The 19,031-nt window shown below is 45.3% G+C and overlaps 1 protein-coding gene across 1 annotated transcript; it reads left to right on the forward strand.

Moving 5' to 3' along the window:
* Positions 1 to 9,312: 9,312 nt before the first annotated feature.
* On the forward strand, positions 9,313 to 17,973 carry LOC134468806 (uncharacterized). The gene is made up of 4 exons (XM_063222680.1): positions 9,313 to 9,886; positions 10,044 to 10,112; positions 11,961 to 12,067; positions 17,779 to 17,973. Exons 1-4 carry the CDS (start codon positions 9,397 to 9,399, stop codon positions 17,971 to 17,973), a joined length of 861 nt encoding a protein of 286 aa, XP_063078750.1. The 5' UTR covers positions 9,313 to 9,396.
* Positions 17,974 to 19,031: the final 1,058 nt, after the last annotated feature.

Consider the following 19,031-nt stretch of genomic DNA (forward strand, 5'->3'; position numbering starts at 1 on the left):
TATGTGGTTCGAGATAGCCGTTTTTTTTCTATACTGGTGACATTCATCTGACTGTCCCATTCTGCCTTTTGCACAAACACATATTCCGACCCCTTCACTCTTGGCACGTAATTTTGCAGCCTCATGCTGAAAATTATTTCTGATCTTTTCCATCATCAATCTATATTCAGTTTTCCAGTGACAGTGACGAAGAGGGAACAGGGTGTTTTTGGGGAGGAATTTATAACCATTTGTGATCACTCTGACAGTCCAATTCATTCAAGCCTGCTCGAGCAATGCTAAATAAGGTGTATATTTGCCCTTTTCACAAGTTTTCCAATAAACTATGCAGCAAACACGTAGAGGACGGGAGGTTAGACAACGAGATGCATGCAGGAGTCCGCTGCCTCAAAAAAGGTGGCTTCACAACTCTCTTTCTGCAAACTTTTTTGAAGACATGAAGAGCACTTCAGTTTGTGTTTAGGGACCCTTCGCGTACTATGAGATACTGTAAGTGTGATGCTGTTTGGAACTGTACAAGAGCTTTAAATGTTGTGTTTCGCCATATGCCAGCATCAAATATAGCGTGGCTAACATGGCATTATCAAACTTTCTCAGTTGACAGGACTAAATCAATACAATAAATTCTAAATCATTTCTTCACACCATCAATTGTCTTTCAGTTACATGAGACATAGAAAGTTTTACACAAAAGAGAAAAGGGTGCCCAAGTGAAACTAAGAGCAAGCTTATATAATTGGGCCCATTTTTCTCTCGGGTCTTCCCAAGCATGCAAAAACAGCTCAAAGTGCTTCAACTGCAGATAGTTCCTTTAACTCACTCCACCACAAAGTCCCATCACTGCCCCCCTGCCCTGTCCTCCAACCACCCTCCCACCCAGACCAACAAACATACACACACACAACCACATAGCAGGTACAGCTGGCATTTCCCTATTTAAGGGCAAGCATATATCCCATCACCCCTCTCCTCCACCCACCCACACCAACTAACACACACACACACACACACACTGGGGCGTATCAGCAAATTTTGCGCCCTATGTACAATCAACTCCAATAGACACCCCCCCCCCAGCCATATACCTTCATAAATCAAAGTGTTTGTGGGCCCCCTTTGTATAGGGGCCCAGGGGCCCTGGCGACTCAGTCAAACTTTAGCCCCCTGAACGACACCCCTGCACACACGTCGCAGGTACAGCTGACATTTCCCTATTTAAGGGCAAGCATATGTTCCCCATCCATCTGTGTGCTCTTACGCCAATGTCACCTCCCACGCCCACATCACCAACAACACCCCCCTTCCCCCTGTCACGTACATAACAGGTATAGCTGACATTTGCCTATGTAAGGGAGTTGGTAGTGCATCTAGTATGTGTGTTGGTGTCATCCACCAAAGACCTCCCTCCCCCCACCCCCAGTCCCCTCCGACCTTTCTGCCGCTCCTCTTCACATCCAGAGTCGAGGTCGTTGTGCATTATTTATGCATTCTCTCCAGCGCCTCAGATCCTTGATATGTGCGCTTATCACCTCCTGTCAGCAAGGCACCTGCCTGCTCACTTTCTTTCTTGCCTGCCTGTCTGTTGTCTGTCTGTCTGTATGTCTGCCTGCCTGCCTGCCTTCCTGCCTGTCTGTCTGTCTGTCTGCCTGCCTATGTGTGCCTGTCTCTGCTTTCTTGCCTGTCTGTCTGCCTACCTGACTGTTTGCCTGCCTGCCTGCCTGCCTGCCTGCCTGCCTGCCTCTGCTTTCTTGCCTGCCTGACTGTTTGCCTGTCTGCCTGCCTCTGCTTTCTTGCCTGCCTGACTGTTTGCCTGTCTGCCTGCCTCTGCTTTCTTGCCGGCCTGCTTGCCTGTCTGTCTGCCTGCCTATCTGTCTGCCAGCCAGCCTATTTGCCTGCCTGCCTGCCAGTCAGCCCATTTGCCTGCCTGCCTGCCTGCCTGCCTGTCTGTCTGTCTGTCTGCCTGCCTGTCTGTTGTCTGCCTGCCTGCTGGCTTGCCTGTTTGTCAGCCTGCCTGCCTCTGCTTTCTTGCCTCCTGGTCTGTTTGGTGACTCTGTGAAGGATCAACCCGCAGCTGGCTACCCAGGACACTTTGGTCTCCCTAGTCTTGCAACCATCGCACCACACACCACCTCCCTCTGATGCCCACACACACCACACACACACACACACACACACACACACACACACACACACACACACACACCACCTCCCTCTTATGCTCCCCCCCCACACACACACACACACACACACACCACCTCCCTCTAATGCCCATACACACACACACACACACACCACCTCCCTCTGATGCAGATACATATGCGCGCGCGCACACACACACACACCACTTCTGATGCCCATACACACACACACACACACACACACACACACACACACACACACCACCTCCGTCTGATGCACACACAAACACACACCACCTCCCTCTGATGCCCACACACACGCACCACCTCCCTCTGATGCCCACACACACATTCACGCATACTTCCTCCGTCTGATGTAGATACACACATGCACACCACCTCCCTCTGATACACACACACACACACACACACACACAGAGGCTCCACAGTGTTCAGCACCGCGTAGCTTTGCTCTCTCAACTCCCTGGAGGGAATGATGGGATTTGGAACGAGATACACATCGCCTCTTCACTATCTCTAGCTCCCCACACAAACACACACAGACACACACACACACACACACACACACACACACACACACACACACACACACAGAAACACACAGACCATGTCGCTGTACACACCACTTCCCCCTCCTACTAATGGTGTAGAACAACCAATCCATGACGATGCAGGCATGCGACAGCCTCTGTCTGTCTGTCTGTCTGTGTTTGTGTCTGTGTCTGTATGTTCACACACCAAAGGGTTTTTCCCTTGCCATGGTAACAGCAGTGAACAAATGAGGGTCCCTTGGGACAGCCATGTGTCGAGAGTCATAAATTAATGACGATGCGCAGTGCTTCCTTCCCTTTTCCTTCACACTCACATACAGGAAAAATGGAAGTATTACTCTGTACCTAAGCTGGTCACACCGGCAGCACCTTTTTACAGAAGACAGAACCGTTATGTACCTACTTTTTGATCAGTGGCTCTCCAAGGTACAATGTGGTGATTTGTGGGGGTAGAAAAATTTACCTTTACGTACAAAACTCATTTTCCTAATTAAAGGCTGCCCAAAAATATGATATATGAGATCATGTTTTATTCTATTCTATATATGATATCAAGTCTCATTCTAATTCTCTGTGTGTGCAGGGATGCTACCATCCCCCACACCCACCACCCATCAGTTATAATAAGACAGTCAATACCACCATCACCAGAATCTCTCGCACCCAGTAACAACACCAACCCCCATACCACTAGTCTTTACCACCCACTCTCCATCACAAAGCCCTCCCTCTAACAAGTCAAGTCAAGTCAAGTCAAGTCAAGTTTATTGTCAATTTCTTTACATGCACTGGTCATACAAAGAATTTGAAATTGCGTTTCTTGCTCTCCCATGCAGACATAGACTAATCTAGGTAAGGACATAGACAGTATAGACATAGACAGTACTCATACATGGACATAGACAGTATGGACGTAGACATTGCTCATACAGACATTTAAAGTGCAAGACTGGACAACAGAAGACTTGTAGAGAACATACATTAAGAGGAGGTATTTTGTTGTTCTTTTTTCTAAAAGTCCTTTATAGCGTTCTGACATAGTAATAGTAGCATTTGAAGAAATAAATAATTAAAAAAAAAGGTTTTTATTAAATACACCAGCAGCAGTATGTGTGTGTGTGTGTTTGTATGTGTTTTGTGTGCGTGTGTGCGTGTGTGTGTGTGTGTGTGTGTGTGTGTGTGTGTGTGTGTGGTGTGTGTGTGTGTGTGTGTGTGTGTGTGTGTGTGTGTGTGTGTGTTTAGTGCAGGTAGAAAGTGCGGTGTGCGTCTGTGTGTGTGTACCTGTGTATGTGTGTGTGTGTGTGTGTGTGTGTGTGTGTATGTGTGTGAGTATGAGTTGTGTGTCAGTGTGTGTATGTTTGGGTTTAGTGCAGAAAGTGCAGTGTGCTTGTGTGCTTGTGTGTGTGTGTGTGTGTGTGTGTGTGTGTGTGTGTGTGTGTGTGTGTGTGTGTGCGTGTGTGTGTGTGTGTGTGTGCGTGCGTGCGTGTGTGTGTGCATGTGCATGCTTTCAGTTAGTGCAGGTTGAAAGTTCAGTCACAGATGCAGCAGTGCAGGTGGAATGTTCAGTCGCAGATATGGTGGTGGGGATGAGGGGGGGGAGCGTTGTCAGTGGCCTGGCTGGCTAGAGGCTGACAGTGAAGGGAGAGTGGGTTGAGTGTTCAGTATCTTGATTGCTTGATGCATCGTGCTGCTTGCAAGCCTGGTGGTACGGGAACGGAGGCGCCTGTACCTCTTTCCAGAGGGCAGGAGGCTGAACAGTTTGTGTGCAGGGTGGCTTGTGTCTTTGATGATCATCAGTGCTTTTCGGGTGAGGCGTGCGGTGTAAATGTCCTGCAGGGAGGGGAGTGGTACTCCAATGATCTTCTTCGCTGTGTTCACAACACGCTGGAGTGTCTTCCTGTTTTTCTCCGTGCAGCTTCCTCCCCACACTGTGATGCAGCTGGACACGACGCTCTCTATGGTTCCTCTGTAGAATGTTGTCATGATGGAGGGTGTAGCACTTGCCTTCTTTAGTTTGCGCAAGAAGTAGAGACGCTGATGGGCCTTCTTCGCCAGTGATGTAGTGTTGGTGGTCCAAGAGAGGTCGTCGCTGATGTGCACTCCAAGGAACTTGGTGCTGCTCACTCTCTCCACAGCATCACCGTCGATGGTCAGTGGTGGCAGTTGTTTTTGGACCCTCTGAAAGTTGACAACAATCTCCTTGGTCTTGTTGACATTCAGCAGGAGGTTGTTGTCTTTGCACCATCTGGCCAGCAGGTCTACTTCTTCTCTGTAGTGGGTCTCATCGCCCTTAGTGATGAGGCCCACCAGTGTTGTATCATCCGCAAACTTCACTAGATGGTTAGTGCTGTGGGTCGTTGTGCAGTCATGTGTCAGCAGCGTGAACAGCAGGGGGCTGAGAACACAACCTTGCGGAGCCCCCGTGCTCAGGGTCAGGGTGCTTGAGGTGTTATTCCCTACCCGTACTGCTTGTGGTCTCTGCATCAGGAAGTCCAGCAGCCAGTTGCAGAGGGAGGTGCTGAAACCTAGTTTGTCCAGTTTTCTGATGAGTTGTTGTGGTATTATGGTATTGAATGCTGAGCTGAAGTCAATGAACAGCATTCTCACATATGAGTCTTTATTGTCCAAGTGGGTGAGGGCTGGATGGAGGGCAGAGCAGATTGCATCCTCCGTGGATCGCTTGGCTCGGTATGCGAACTGGTAGGGGTCCAGGGTGGGGGGTAGGGTGGCTTTGATGTGTGACAGGACTAGCCGTTCGAAGCACTTCATGATTATGGGCGTCAGTGCTACAGGACGGTAGTCATTGAAGCATGATGGTGATGATTTCTTCGGCACGGGTATGATGGTAGCAGCTTTGAAAAGTGATGGGATGACTGCTTGCTCCAGAGAGATGTTAAAGATGTCTGTGAAGACATCCTTCAGCTCTTCTGCACAATCCTTCAACACTCGGCCAGGTATGTTGTCTGGGCCAGCTGCTTTGCGTGGGTTGATGGTGGCCAGTGTCCTCTTCACACTGGCAGAGGACAGGTACAGGGGTTGATCATGGGGGGGAGGGGGAGTTTTCTGTGGATGAGTGTCATTTTGTGCTTCAAAACGGGCAAAGAAACTGTTCAGGTCGTTTAGCAGAGAGGTGTTGTTGTCACAGCTTCGTGGTGCGGGCTTATAGTCCGTGATGGCCTGTATGCCCTGCCACAGGCTCTGTGCATCTCTGCTGTCTTTGAAGTGTGTTGTTATTTTGTCCGAGTATTCCTTTTTTGCTTTCCTGATGCCCTGGGACAGGTTTGCTCTTGCTGCTTTTAGGCCAGCTACGTCTCCTGCTCTGAAGGCTTTGTCTCTGGCCCTCAGCAGTCTGTGAACGTCTCCTGTGAACCATGGCTTCTGGTTGGCTCTGGTGGTGATGCGTTTTATTTCTGTAACATCATCAATGCATTTTGTGATGTAGGAGGTCACAGTGTCTGTGTACTCCTCAATGTCAATGTGGTTGCTGTGGGTGGCAGCTGTTTTGAACATGTCCCAATCTGTGGTTTCAAAGCAGTCTTGTAGTCGTGACACGGATCCCTCTGGCCATTTTCTCACCTCCTTCAGAGCTGGTTTGGTGAGTTTTACCTTTTGTCTGTAGGCTGGCAGTAGCAGAATCGTTAGGTGGTCTGATAGGCCGATGTGGGGGATGGGCTTTGCCTTGTATGCTCCTTGTTTTGGGGTATAAACAAAGTCCAGGGTGTTTTGTCCTCTTGTTGGAAAGTTAACATGTTGGTGAAATTTTGGAAGAACTGTTTTGAGATTTCCGTGGTTGAAATCTCCCATGACCACTGTGAAGGCATCTGGGTGTGCATCTTGTTGTTCACTGATTCCCCGATGCAGCTCGTTCAGTGCCCCACCAATAACTTAACCCCACCAATTACTGTAGTATACCAATCACACCACCCACTAATTACTGCACATTAACATAATCGGCACCATCACGGCCTCTCTCTCCCGACTCGTCTCATGTACATGTAAAGGCGTTTGCAGGGCCGGATTAAGATGGCCTGGGGCCCCTCGGCTACAGGTTGCTGTGGGCCCCCCAAGAAGGCAAATTTTGCAACACATTTACATAGACAGTGTCATAAATACGAGCTAGTAATTAAGGATAACATATCTACCAACTGTACTGAATACAACAAATACATTTTTCAATATTGCATCTTGTCACAATTCCTGGGCATTCAGGGTTTTTCATATTGTGTTACATGCCACTGACGCCCCTGTATGAGCATCTCCCCCTACAGGTTTACACAGGTTTACAAACTTAAGTAGGCCTACTTGCTTGCTATTCACACTTTTTGTGTTTTAAAAAAAAGTTTTAGAGCTCGAGAACTTGTTGATGAAGTAATCAAATTATCATTTGGCGAGCTCCTTTGTATATATTTCAACAACAACAGTAGACAACATATGACTAATTACATTTACTGAAATTACTGTAATTGCGTACTTTCAAATGAGCCATGCCATTTATACTTTCTATAGTGGGTTTTTTTTTCAAATGGGTACTAGAGTACATTGACCCAAGTATTTTACTTAACTACATTTGAACATGTTCTGAGCACTGAGTAAAGTCAGAATTATAGAGGAAAATGGATGCAGGGAAAATCTGTCAGGAATGAAGGGAAATTGCAAGTTTTCACCAAGTCTTGGATCCATGTATTGGATGGTGCAGTCTGGGCCTGCCCACCCACCTATCCATGCTTCACAAAATTCCATAATCAATTCATTTAGCCTAATATATGATTAATAATGTATTTAATAATTATGCAGAAAATGTATTTTAAATAAGGCCCATTGTTGAAAGCTATTTCATTTTCAGTTATTTTTAACTCAACAACTAGCCTTTGCTTAAAACCAATGGTCTCAAACTGCCACGACGTTATGAGTCATCCTCGCCAGACTGTCTTTCAGATCGAAACGATTGTGTAGAACTAAAGACAGTATGGGAGTTCCCAGGCTAAAAAATGAGAGCTGGGCAGTACAAAATTAACATTCTAAAAGGTTTTGTTGCTCAGATTCTACCCATCACCTTAATTGCCATGACAACATCCCATAGAATGTTTACTTTGGAATTCCAGAGTAGAATTTTCAAACTAGAATCTTCAGTAATTTTGCCCAAATCAGCTCAGTCTTGAGACACCAAAGAGGAAAGCTGTTTTTAGATGCGTCCCACGCATCTCTATAAGAGGCTTTGGTGTCCGTCCGTCCGTCCGTCCGTCCGTCCTTCCGTCCGTCCGTCCGCCCTCCCGTGATGAGTTTCTGAATTGTGATTCCCTCTTGTGATTCCCTCTTGTGTCCACAAGGTGGCAGTCGCTCAGTTTTGGACTGGAGCTCATGCGTGCAAACCAAAACGTCTACCAAGAGACCGTGCTCTTTGCCAGTGAGAAAAACATGGCGGCACTTCCTGTTGATTTTCACATGAAAGTTTTGCTTAATTTAAAGTCCCTAAGCGACTATAAATGTTGTGGCTTCCATATATTGATGTAAAAGTGCCCCACGAAGTAATGAAGCACAACAAAGTTACTCCACATTACCATTTGACCACTCGTTTTTCTATGCTAACAGGGTAGCTAATGTAGCATTGTAAATGATCCAGGGAGAAAGGGGGGAAGGTTGTGATTTCAGTCCGCCTGAGGCAACGATTTTCGTGGGAAAGATGAACTGCATCTCGGTGGCATTGAACCACGCCCCCGTGCCTTATTTGGCTCGCTCAGCACGTGCGTCCTCAGTCCAATCGCAATGCTTTATTTTCCCCAGATGTTTAATCGCATTTAAGTGAAAGTGCCATGTATACACATCGCAAAATAACTCTTAATCTGATCTATTTAAATCGCATTTATTAAATCGGACTTAAAAACATCATGTACACATAGCCAATGTCTCATTGATTAGTTTATGGAACTTACGGTTTGTCTGTTACGGTCCACGAAGACAATATCCACGTGAAAACGCAAACGCCTGCAAACCACTGTTTTGACAGAAATACAGTTCACCTGTCGCCTACTCTGTTTTCTTCCCAAAGCGGCATTTAAAAGTATTCCATGAAATCCAACATCAACGTCACTTCAAATAGGTGACAGCATCATGCACACACATGAAATAACACTTCAGTGAGGGGGGGACATCACTGCTCTCATATTAAAGTGAAAAGAGAATTTCACATTTTAGTTTATTTAATGTAGGCCTATGCAAAATTGCAAATAGCCTATTCATTGAAATCTGTCCAGAAAGGGTTGTAATGTTTGCCTGTTTTTTTATGTTTGTAATTATTATTTTTTTTAAAATAAAAAATCGTGATTTTAAAAAAAAATAGCCTAACAAAAATAGAGATTTTATGTTAAAAAAAAATGTGATATGGGATGGACCGATGGCCCCCCTAAGCTAAATTCGCCTTAGGTCCCCACATTGCTAAATGTAGTGTAAGGGATTATTTTGAAAAGACAGTAACATAATCAGCAATGCATTACAGTTTTTCAGTAAATTGCCCAACACTGTTGAAATCCTATGGTACTTTTTCAAATCCAGGCTTATACAGTACATGGTAGGCTTATTGATAAATTGCCTTGACAGGTTATGAGGAGGCCAAGGGGGCGTTTGGGCAAAAAAGGTTCAGAACAGGCATAGACGGACGCATCTGTTGTCCGCCTGTCGGACTTGTTACAATGAGACTTAAGGATTTTTTCTGCTGCTGCCTACCTGCTCCTGGGGACAACTCCAATTATGACGAAAAAGGCTCACCAGGGAGCACTAAGGAAGATACCAGCTACAAGAAGAAATCTGGTAAAGGACTCTGGAAGAGGATGACAACCCCAAGCAAGAAAAAACTCAGAAAAGAGGCCAAGAAGCTGAGACATGAAATGGCTGATAGGAAGAGGAAGGAGGTCCATGTCATGGACATCATCTTGGAGGCCGAAGATGAACCCATGATGATCTCACATCCACTTGTGTTGAGGAAGGAGACACCTGAGGAGAATGTGGAGGACGAGAGAATTGGGAACGTAGTCTTCCACAAGACCTTGGTCCATGCTACCCAGCACAGCCAGGATGTCGCTGGCCCAGTAGTGGGCATACCTCAGGGAGAGACAGCCCAGGCCAAAGCTGAGTTTCCACTTAGTATCGACGTACTGGAGATGGTGTACACCAACTTGTCCTGTAAGTATTATGCCCCGTGTATTCCACAGTTGCTCAAACTATGCATTCCTAAAACTAACTTCATCCTCATGTATTTTCACTGACGAACTAGTGTTACCTTTGAACTATGGTCTGGTATACAACCCAAACTGATGACTTTTGAATGTCTTCTTAACAGCGGGCATCGACATGGGTCTGCTGTGTCACCTGGTGCAACTTTCGAAGGACTTGCGCAAAGGAGACAGCTGTAAGTAGGATTAAAATTAAAACAAACAAGCAAAAAAAACCTAAATATTTCCATAGAACATTTACACCTTCATAAACAGTGATTTAAGCACATTGAATGACAATGGGGCACCTAAGTCACGCCCTTCTACTTCCGATCTGTGGGGCTGGAGCGCTCAACATTTTGAATTGGAGTTAATCCTCATCCCGTTTGGCATGTGCTCTGGATTTCACATATGATGGCAGTGAATTTGAAAGGTTTGGATTCGCGTTGTTAGACCACTCATTTGCGACACGCAAGAAACGTTACTTTAGATTTTGTGCAAAACTGTGTTAGAGACTACACGTGCGCCTCGCATATCTGACGTGAACCGATGCACAGCCAACCCTACCGCTGCACCGAGGCTTAAGTGGCTGCACGTCGGACATGCGACGTCTGTTGTGTAGTCCAAATAATTACATATTTTTGCACGCACACAACTCAAAAAACGCTTGCCAAGTGAGGTCAACAAGCACACCATTGGTTGTTATTAATTCTGAGGCACAGCATATGTGTGATCGACGGGGAAATACGGGGTGGATCGGAAAATAGCTTTGATCAGTCCATTACAGCCCAGTCAAAAGTTTTTGCGTTCCCAGCCCCACGAGCCGCCCGGAAGGGGTGGAGACTTAGGTGCCCCATTGTAGCCTAGAAATCTAGACGCCCCTAGCGACCGCTAATTAAATTTGCTCCCGGGGGCAGTCTAGCGGACCCCGGTCATTTTGCGAGGCTGAAATTTATCCGATGACAGGGCCAATCAAATCGCGAGGGGGGCCGGGCTATCTAGTAAACACAGGAAGCTTTCTAAGAAGAAACATGGTGGCCGTCCGTACTACGTACAGCGCGAAAGTGTTTGCTTAATTTAAAAAGCCTGGATGATAATACATTTCGTGGCTGACATGGATTGATGTAAAAATACACCATGAACTTATCGGACACAAATAGATCACAACACATTACCATTTGATCATTCGATGTTTTAAGCTAGCTCGGTAAGCTAATTTGAGCATTTTACAGAACCAGATAGTCACACGCTATTATCAAACCACTACTGTAGGTGTAGAATGAAATAGCTGCCCCAATTTCTAATAAGACACATGCCATTAAAAACGAGACATTTGGGAGCTTTGAAAGTCTTTGAGTAGCTTACTAAATAGATGGGAATGACACCTAGTCTACCGGGCTAGCGGCTAGCCAACCTGTCGTCAATTACACAGAGCTAGGTATCCAGCCGTGTATTAGTTATGGGTATACAGCTAGCTAGCTAACACCGAACATGCCATGTTGACAACAATCATAAATATAACCATTTAACAAGCCCCAAATTGCTCAACATTTCGCTGGTTGATCAAGGAGGGCCATGTGGTTGAAAACGAGGCATTTTTGAACTGTGTAAGTGAAAACACGATTTATTAGGAAACTTGTTTGTGGCTGTGGTGATCACACGCATTCACTGCTACGACGGCTCGAAGTTGCCGCTTCACCTACAAAGGGGCGTGTCGCGTGCACGTTCTGAAAGACAGCTGTGACGTTACACAGAAGTGTGTGGGGATTGGTTGTTCCACCATCCTATTGCGTGGCGTTGAATGCCAAGGCATTTCGATAGACAACCGTTTATCCCGCCCACACTGCCTCCCAGCCCTCCCAGACCCTGGTACAGCTTTTTGCTGTACGGGTCTGGCTCGCCGGGCTATGACAATTGAGTATGTTAATGTGATACTTTGTGTAAATACTTTGATTGATAATGATCATAATGTGTTGCGCGAAAAAAATTTTTTCGACAGATTGATTTGACTGACTGATTGAATGGATGTCCTCTCCCTTTGCCAGGCGGAGGTGATCAGCCTTTCCAGAACGATGAGCCTCCTTCGCCTTCGCTGGTCCCCACTGATGGAGAGTTGAGTCATCTGACCATGCATGAGGAGAAGGAGGAGAAAGTTCTGGAGGAGGAGGAGGAGGAGGATGAAGTTCTGGATGAGGAGGAAATTCTGGATGAGGAGGAGGAGAAAGTTCTGGAGGAGAAGGAGGAGGACCAGGAGAAGGAAGTTCTGGAGGAGGTGGAAGATGAGGAGGAGGAGGAGAAGGAGGAGGAGGGGGAGAAGGAGGAGGAAGTTATGGAGGAAAAGGAGGAGGAAGTTCTGGACGAAAAGGAGGAGGAGGAGGAGGAGGAGAAAAAGAAGGAGGGTGCCCTCCTGGTGGAGGAGGAGGTGATGCAGCTGACCTGGTTCCATCAAGGAGGACTGTCTGTTTTCAACACAGCAGCAGAGGCCTCTGCAGCAGCAGCAACACAAATGAAATATGTGTTTGCACAATTGAGCAATATTTTCGAGATAATGATGCATAAACTATATTATTTCATCAATAGGTATTAATACCATTTTAAAATTAGCCATTTAGTAACATTGATAAAATATTTTAATCAAAATAAATTTTAATCATAAACTACCATTTTATTGCTCGCTGTTCTTTTTCATAGACCCTTTAAGGAGTATGCATATTTAAGAAGTTACAAAACCTAAATTAACGACACACACACACAGACTCTCTCTCTCTCTCTCTCTCTCTCTCTCTCTCTGGTCCATCCACTTTACTTTAGAAGAGAGAGAGATCATGTACCATGGACCTTCTCCCCAGAATAATGGGAAGTTGCGGTTTAAGGGGAAAAAAGTGAAGTTAGCTGTTGGCAAATGTATGAGTAATAACCTGCTGTGCTGGGGGTATGTATCTCCAACCAGTGTATTCCATGTTGAGGTGCAAGTTAAGTCGTGTACTCAACGTCGTAGAAAAGCATTTTTGTCATGTGACGAGGTTTGCCAGAAGAGTCATGTGACGAGGTTTTCCCGCCGTGTCACGGAATTTCTGTTGAAAATGGTCTGCCCAAAACCATGCCTAACCCTAACCTTTCAGTAAAGCAAAGTTTCTTCTGCATTACCCTAGAGAAGTGAAACAAGCTAGGGAAAGAGCGTAATTGTGACCTAAGCAAAACCATTCCTATGAAATAAGGTGCATTTAAAAGCTAGGACCCACATCTTGCATTGGAATGTGTTCATTCACCTGTAATATACCCACATTTTTCTCAAATCTCAAGAGCCTAAATGCAGTGTATATATCGCTCCAGGCGCCAAAGGTCAAGCAGTAAATGCAGCATCAGACTAAAATGGGTTAAGCTGCGTGAACACGATCTACGCTACCCAAGAAGCCGAGGTTGCTGAAGAAGTTTCGCCTTGAATTTGCTTTTTCGTCATTTATTTGCCCTGGATGTGACGTTGACATGTTTGATTTAGCCATCACATAATGGCTCCTGCTTGTCAGCCTGGGACATAGATATGAACATTCCAATTGATTTTCTACGAACCATGTCATAGCCATAAATTCGCTCTGGTCACTCAGGTCACTTCGCTCCCAGCGAATTTGTGAATTCGCTTTGGACGTGACATTAACATGTTTGATTTAGCTAATCACATAATGGCTCTTGCTTGACAGCCTGGGACATTTCGAGATATTAACATTCCAATTGGTTGTCACCAAACTGCGTCATAGCTCATTACCATTTTATTAGCTTGACTTTGAAATTTGTTGAAATTCACTCTGGTTGCTCAGTTCGCTTTGCCCCTGGCGAGTTTGCTCTGGCCGGCCCAGTTCGTTTACCCTCCATAGAGAAATAATGATTTCTGTCGCTCAGTTAGCGTAGGTCACTCTTGGTGTGAGCATAGCATCACACAGAGCAGCACCAGCCCCCCCACAGTACTACACCACCCACATTGCCTACCTGTAAATGTACCCCACCGACTCATCAATCAATCGGGAACCACTGCCATCATAGGATAGGCCTACTCTGTAACTGACGTGCTCTGTATAATTATCTTTCTTTTCTCCTTTTTTCTGGCCTTTTGTCAATCACTGTCTTTAGCACAACCACTACTTTCCCTCCCTCTCTGCCCACTATACTACCAAAAAGTATCACTTTGACCATCACCAAAAAAAGCCTAGGGCTCTGCAAAACCATATCGTGCCCTATTGTTTCAACATGATGCCCTACAAGGACCGTGTGTGTGTGTGTGTGTGTGTGTGTGTGTGTGTGTGTGTGTGTGTGTGTGTGTGTGTGTGTGTGTGTGTGTGTGTGTGTGTGTGTGTGTGTGTGTGTGTGTGTGTGTGACAATGTGTGTGTGTTGGGGGGGGTGAGAGAGAGAGAGAGAGAGGATGTGTGTATGTGAGAGAGAGAGAGAGAGAGCGTGAGCGTGTGTGGCGATATACTTTTACTGTAATGTGCATTTATGTGTATAAGTTGTTTGTGTATGTTTGGATTTGTGTATTTATGTAAGCTGACAGACACCTTAATTTCCTTCGGGATTAATAAAGGTACTCTACTCTACTCTACTCATATACTTCACTAACTATATACTGTATATGAAGAGTTCAGATGCAAAAACCCCTAACTCCATTTCTGAAGACCTGCACTTCTATATTTTTAGAAAACCCTGTTGTTGGTTTGGTTTACATGTATGTACTTAATAATACATATAAATAGTTATATTAAATAAATAAAATAAAAAAATATGCAATTTTGATAGCTTTGTATTAAATAAAAATGAATAAAGATTATTTTCTGAAAAGGCACTTAGGGGGTTTTGCATCTGAACTCTTCATATATACAGTATATATCAATATATATCAATCAGTCTTGCACTTTAATGTCTGCATGTCTTAGTGTCTCTCTAGGTCGTCCTTCTTAAGTATGTCCACATATGTTAGTGTGGGACGTCCTCTTGACCGGTACCCATGCGACGGTTCCCACAGCTCCAGTTTGCTCTTCTGGCGGTTCTTGGTGTCTTTGGCAGTGTCCTGCAAGTCTCATTCTCCATACAGCAATTTTCTCGCTCACCCTTGGTATTCCCCCGTACAGGATTTTGTTGGTTACATGTGCACTATCGCTGATGTTAAGCACTGCACGCAGCATCCTGGTGTAGCACCCATCAAGGGATTTCTCTAGGGTCGGCTTCAGGGTCCAGCATTCACTGCCATAGAGGAGTGCCATAGTGCAGTGTTTCTCAACCTTTTTTTAGGCGAGGCACCCTTTCAATTCATGAAAACTTTCAAGGCACCCCAAACCAACAAACCATAACATGGCATCGCATCCGATAGCTACCACACAAGCTTAGAAAAGTAACACATTTGGAGACGTCACATGACCTACGTTTGAAGTTGCAGCTGACTGGGGCAACCTATATTTACTTTATTGTGCGTAAATAGCAGATGAAAGATTCCATTGACTAGCATTAACTTTTCAATTTAGACAAATATGTATTATATTACATAATTTATTTATCTGCCCCGGCACCCCTGTTGAGAAACACTGCCATAGTGTGTATGTGTATGTCTATAGCTGAAGTGTGTCCATGTCTGCATGGGGAAGTAAGAAACATCATTTTAATTCCTTGTGTGACCAGACCAGTGCATGTAAAGAATTTGACAATTTGACAGACTTGACTTGACACCACTGTGCAACTTTGCCCCAACACCCGTCCCTTCTAGCATGAATGTCAGCAACAACATACAGTACAGTGATCAGCACTCTGTTCTTCTTTAGCTCAATGTTACCACCCTCCACTACCGCCACCACCACAGTCGCCACATCTCCCTCTGACATTACCCCCACCTTTACTTCCCTCTCCCTTCCTAACCTCGTTTCACTACTCCAGCCCCCCACAATATGCTGTGGTATCACCATTCACCAGCGGCCCCTCGAACTTCTACCCCTCCACCCATCATATGAACCAATACCATCGGCATCGTTACCAGCACCTGTCTTCTTTACCATCACAACATCATTACCATCACTTCTCTTGACACTTCTCACATCTGTCACCCACAAACATCTCCATCTCCACTTCTCCACGGCCTGTGGGTCATCTGTCATTCTTGTACTTTGCTGTGCCCTGTAATATTGAATTGCAACTGTGTATTTTTAATACAGTACCTGCCAAGGGTAGGTGGAAACTAGAACATTTGCAAAAACCCTGTGCAATGCATCTCTCTGTTTCAACACAAGGTTAGTATTTATGATTGTACCTTGACCCAGTTTTAAAACACTCATAAAACTTTGTCTCTCACTCTAAACTTATTCTGTCACAGCATGAACTGCCACTGAACCTTCATCCACAGCACCCAACTTTATGGCAAAATTCTATCTCTCTCCCTCCCTCACCCTTCATCCCCATCTCCCTGTGACCACCACCTCCACCCTCCAAATTCACCCAAGACCCCTCCCTGGCAGCCTTAAGATTTGATAACACCACTCAGATAAGTAGAACTATACAGTATAGTAGGGGGCTAGGTCTTAATGTTATGAAATTAGGCTATGTTACAATCTCTTCCAGAATCATTTTTAGGACTACTACTGTATTACCAGAGATTCTTTAAGTATAGAGATATGCCATTGTAATAGGTTGCTATGGGCACCTAACATGACCAGGTTCCGGTCTGCCTAAAGGGGCGTGTCATAATACTCCTAGCATTGAATAGAACAGTCCTTAGGTCTGCCTAGGTCTGCCTAAAGGGGGATTCCCCCCCCCCTTGCAATAATAGAACCCGGAAACAATGGGCCAATGGAACCTCTCTCTCTCTACTCTCTCTGGTACTACTGTGTCTGCGTGTGCATGTGTGTGTGTGTGCACTAACTTACATGAACCCCCGGACAATTGTTCCAATTGTTTGTTCGGCAGCCTCCAGGGCTGGTGTGTGAATGTGGGAATGCGTATGTGTTTATGTGCATTTTGAAAGCGCCATTAGTCAACTTCATAGTTGTTACAGTATACTGCGCTATATAAATACAGTACATGTTGTATTGTATTGTGCAGTACCCAACATATACATCTATATAATATTTAACACAGGATTCCCACTGGTTCCTGGAAGATTCAACAGAGGTTTTTTTCCAGTCATGGAAAGTCATGGAATATGAGCAGTTTGCATGTGCTGTCAGAGAACATTGTGGAATTTGATGGGTATTGTGTTTTTGTTCTGTCTAGAATACTTCTCAATCCAGGCAACATGTCTGGCAAATGCAGAAGAGAGTTGACTGAAAATGGCAATTTGAAAGACTGGCTATCTCAAATTGATGACCACAGAGCTAAAAATCTTCTCGTCAATATTTTTATTTTGGGCATTTAGTGAGTTTTTCAAGAGATCATGGAAATTCTGTTTTATGGGTCAGGGAAAGTCGTGGATAAGTCATGGAATTTTATGTCTGACATGGAGTGGTAACCCAGTTCACAGCAACCCCCCCACACTCTGTGTACCATCATCAGAGACCATGTCTCTCTCTCTCTCTCTCTCTCTCTCTCTCTCTCTCTCTCTCTCTCTCTCACCCATCAGTCCACTGTTCCAGCCATCACCATCATCATCATCATCTATCCACTTCCACGTCCCACTTTATGCCACCAGCCATCATTAATAACACCCACACCCACACCCACACACTTCCTCTCTCTCCTCCCTCCTTTACCCCACCACCATCTTTGCCCCCATCTCTCTCTCTCTCTCTCTCTCTCTCTCTCTCTCTCTCTCTCTCTCTCTCTCTCTCTCTCTCTCTCTCTCTCTCTCTCTCACTCCCATCAACCGTGAGTATACCAACACCGTCCCCTGACAGCCCTTCCACCCCATCACTTATACATCAATACAGTCAGCAGCACCAGTACCCTTCTACTTCTCCTCCTCATCCCACTCGCTCTGCCTTTACCCAATCATCCGCACCATCACCTACGTATGCCTCCCTCGCTCCCTCCCTGCCTTCATCCTTCCCCTCATCTCACCACCATCCATGTCGCCACCGCCAAAGGTGTAGGTTTGGCTCGAAAAGTGGTGGGGACATTTTAATGGCAAATTTTTTGCATTATATTTGTGAAAAAGTGATGGGGACAAGCTAGGTTTATCTCAAAAGTGGTATGGACATGTCCCCACCATCCCCCCCTAAAAAAATTACGCCCATGGCCACCGCCCATCATCATCATCATCCTCATCATCATCACCTGACCTCAGCCCTGCTCTCTCCTCCTCACTGCTCTGGCGTCTCTCTAAGGCTGATAACCATCTCGCTCTTGCTGGAAGCCAAGGAAGCCACACATCTCTCTCTCTCTCTCTTTCTCTCTCTCTCTTTCTTTCTCTCTCTCTCTCTCTCTCTCTCTCTCTCTCTCTCTCTCTCTCTCTCTCTCTCTCTCTCTCTCTCTCTCTCTCTCTCTCTCTCTCTCATCCATCTCTCTCTCTCTCTCATTCATCTCTCTTCCACTCTCCTGTAGCGATCTTTTCATCTTTCATATCCTGTTGCTATAGAGAAAGGAGCCCATAGAAGGAGAGTAAGACACAGGGCAGAAAGCGAACGGGAGAGGGGGAGAGGGGAAGGGGCTCGGGTGGCAGTCTGGGACTCTGCGTGCTCAGACACCATGATGGGCTTCTGTGGATGTTTTGTTTTTTTGTGTTAGAGCGTTTATGTTGTGTTTGTGTTGTTTATGTTATGTGTGTTTTGTGTGTGTACGTGCGTGCGTATGTGCTTGTGCCTTTGTGAGTGCTCGAGCATGTGGCTTTGTCAGTGCTTGAGTGTATTTAGGTTGGTTTGGTTACTTCATTATTCTCCACAAGGGAGAAATTTGTCTTGGAGTCAGAGAGGTTGCAGCAGTACAAAAACACATAAAAAGACAACACCAACAAAAAAGCATATAAAAGTACTGGAAAATAAGAAATACAAGGATAGACAACACTAAGGCTCAGAAAGATTATGTGTACATAGTAGTACATATACATACTTGAGAGTATGTGTTGTATATTATGTGCATGTGTGTCTGTATATGCATTTCTATACATGTACTGTATGTGGGTGTATACGTGTGTGTATGTGTGATTGCATGT

This window comes from Engraulis encrasicolus, chromosome 18, assembly GCF_034702125.1.
Source record: "Engraulis encrasicolus isolate BLACKSEA-1 chromosome 18, IST_EnEncr_1.0, whole genome shotgun sequence".
NCBI classification, from domain to species: Eukaryota; Metazoa; Chordata; class Actinopteri; order Clupeiformes; family Engraulidae; genus Engraulis; species Engraulis encrasicolus.

What these genes read in the sequence shown, in the direction of transcription:
- LOC134468806 (XM_063222680.1), top strand. Translation starts at nt 9,397, where the DNA reads ATGAGACTTAAGGATTTTTTCTGCTGCTGCCTACCTGCTCCTGGGGAC. An exon ending in GGTGTACACCAACTTGTCCT is followed by an intron (nt 9,887 to 10,043) that starts GTAAGTATTATG and finishes TCTTCTTAACAG; the next exon opens with CGGGCATCGACATGGGTCTG. An exon ending in CTTGCGCAAAGGAGACAGCT is followed by an intron (nt 10,113 to 11,960) that starts GTAAGTAGGATT and finishes TCCCTTTGCCAG; the next exon opens with GCGGAGGTGATCAGCCTTTC.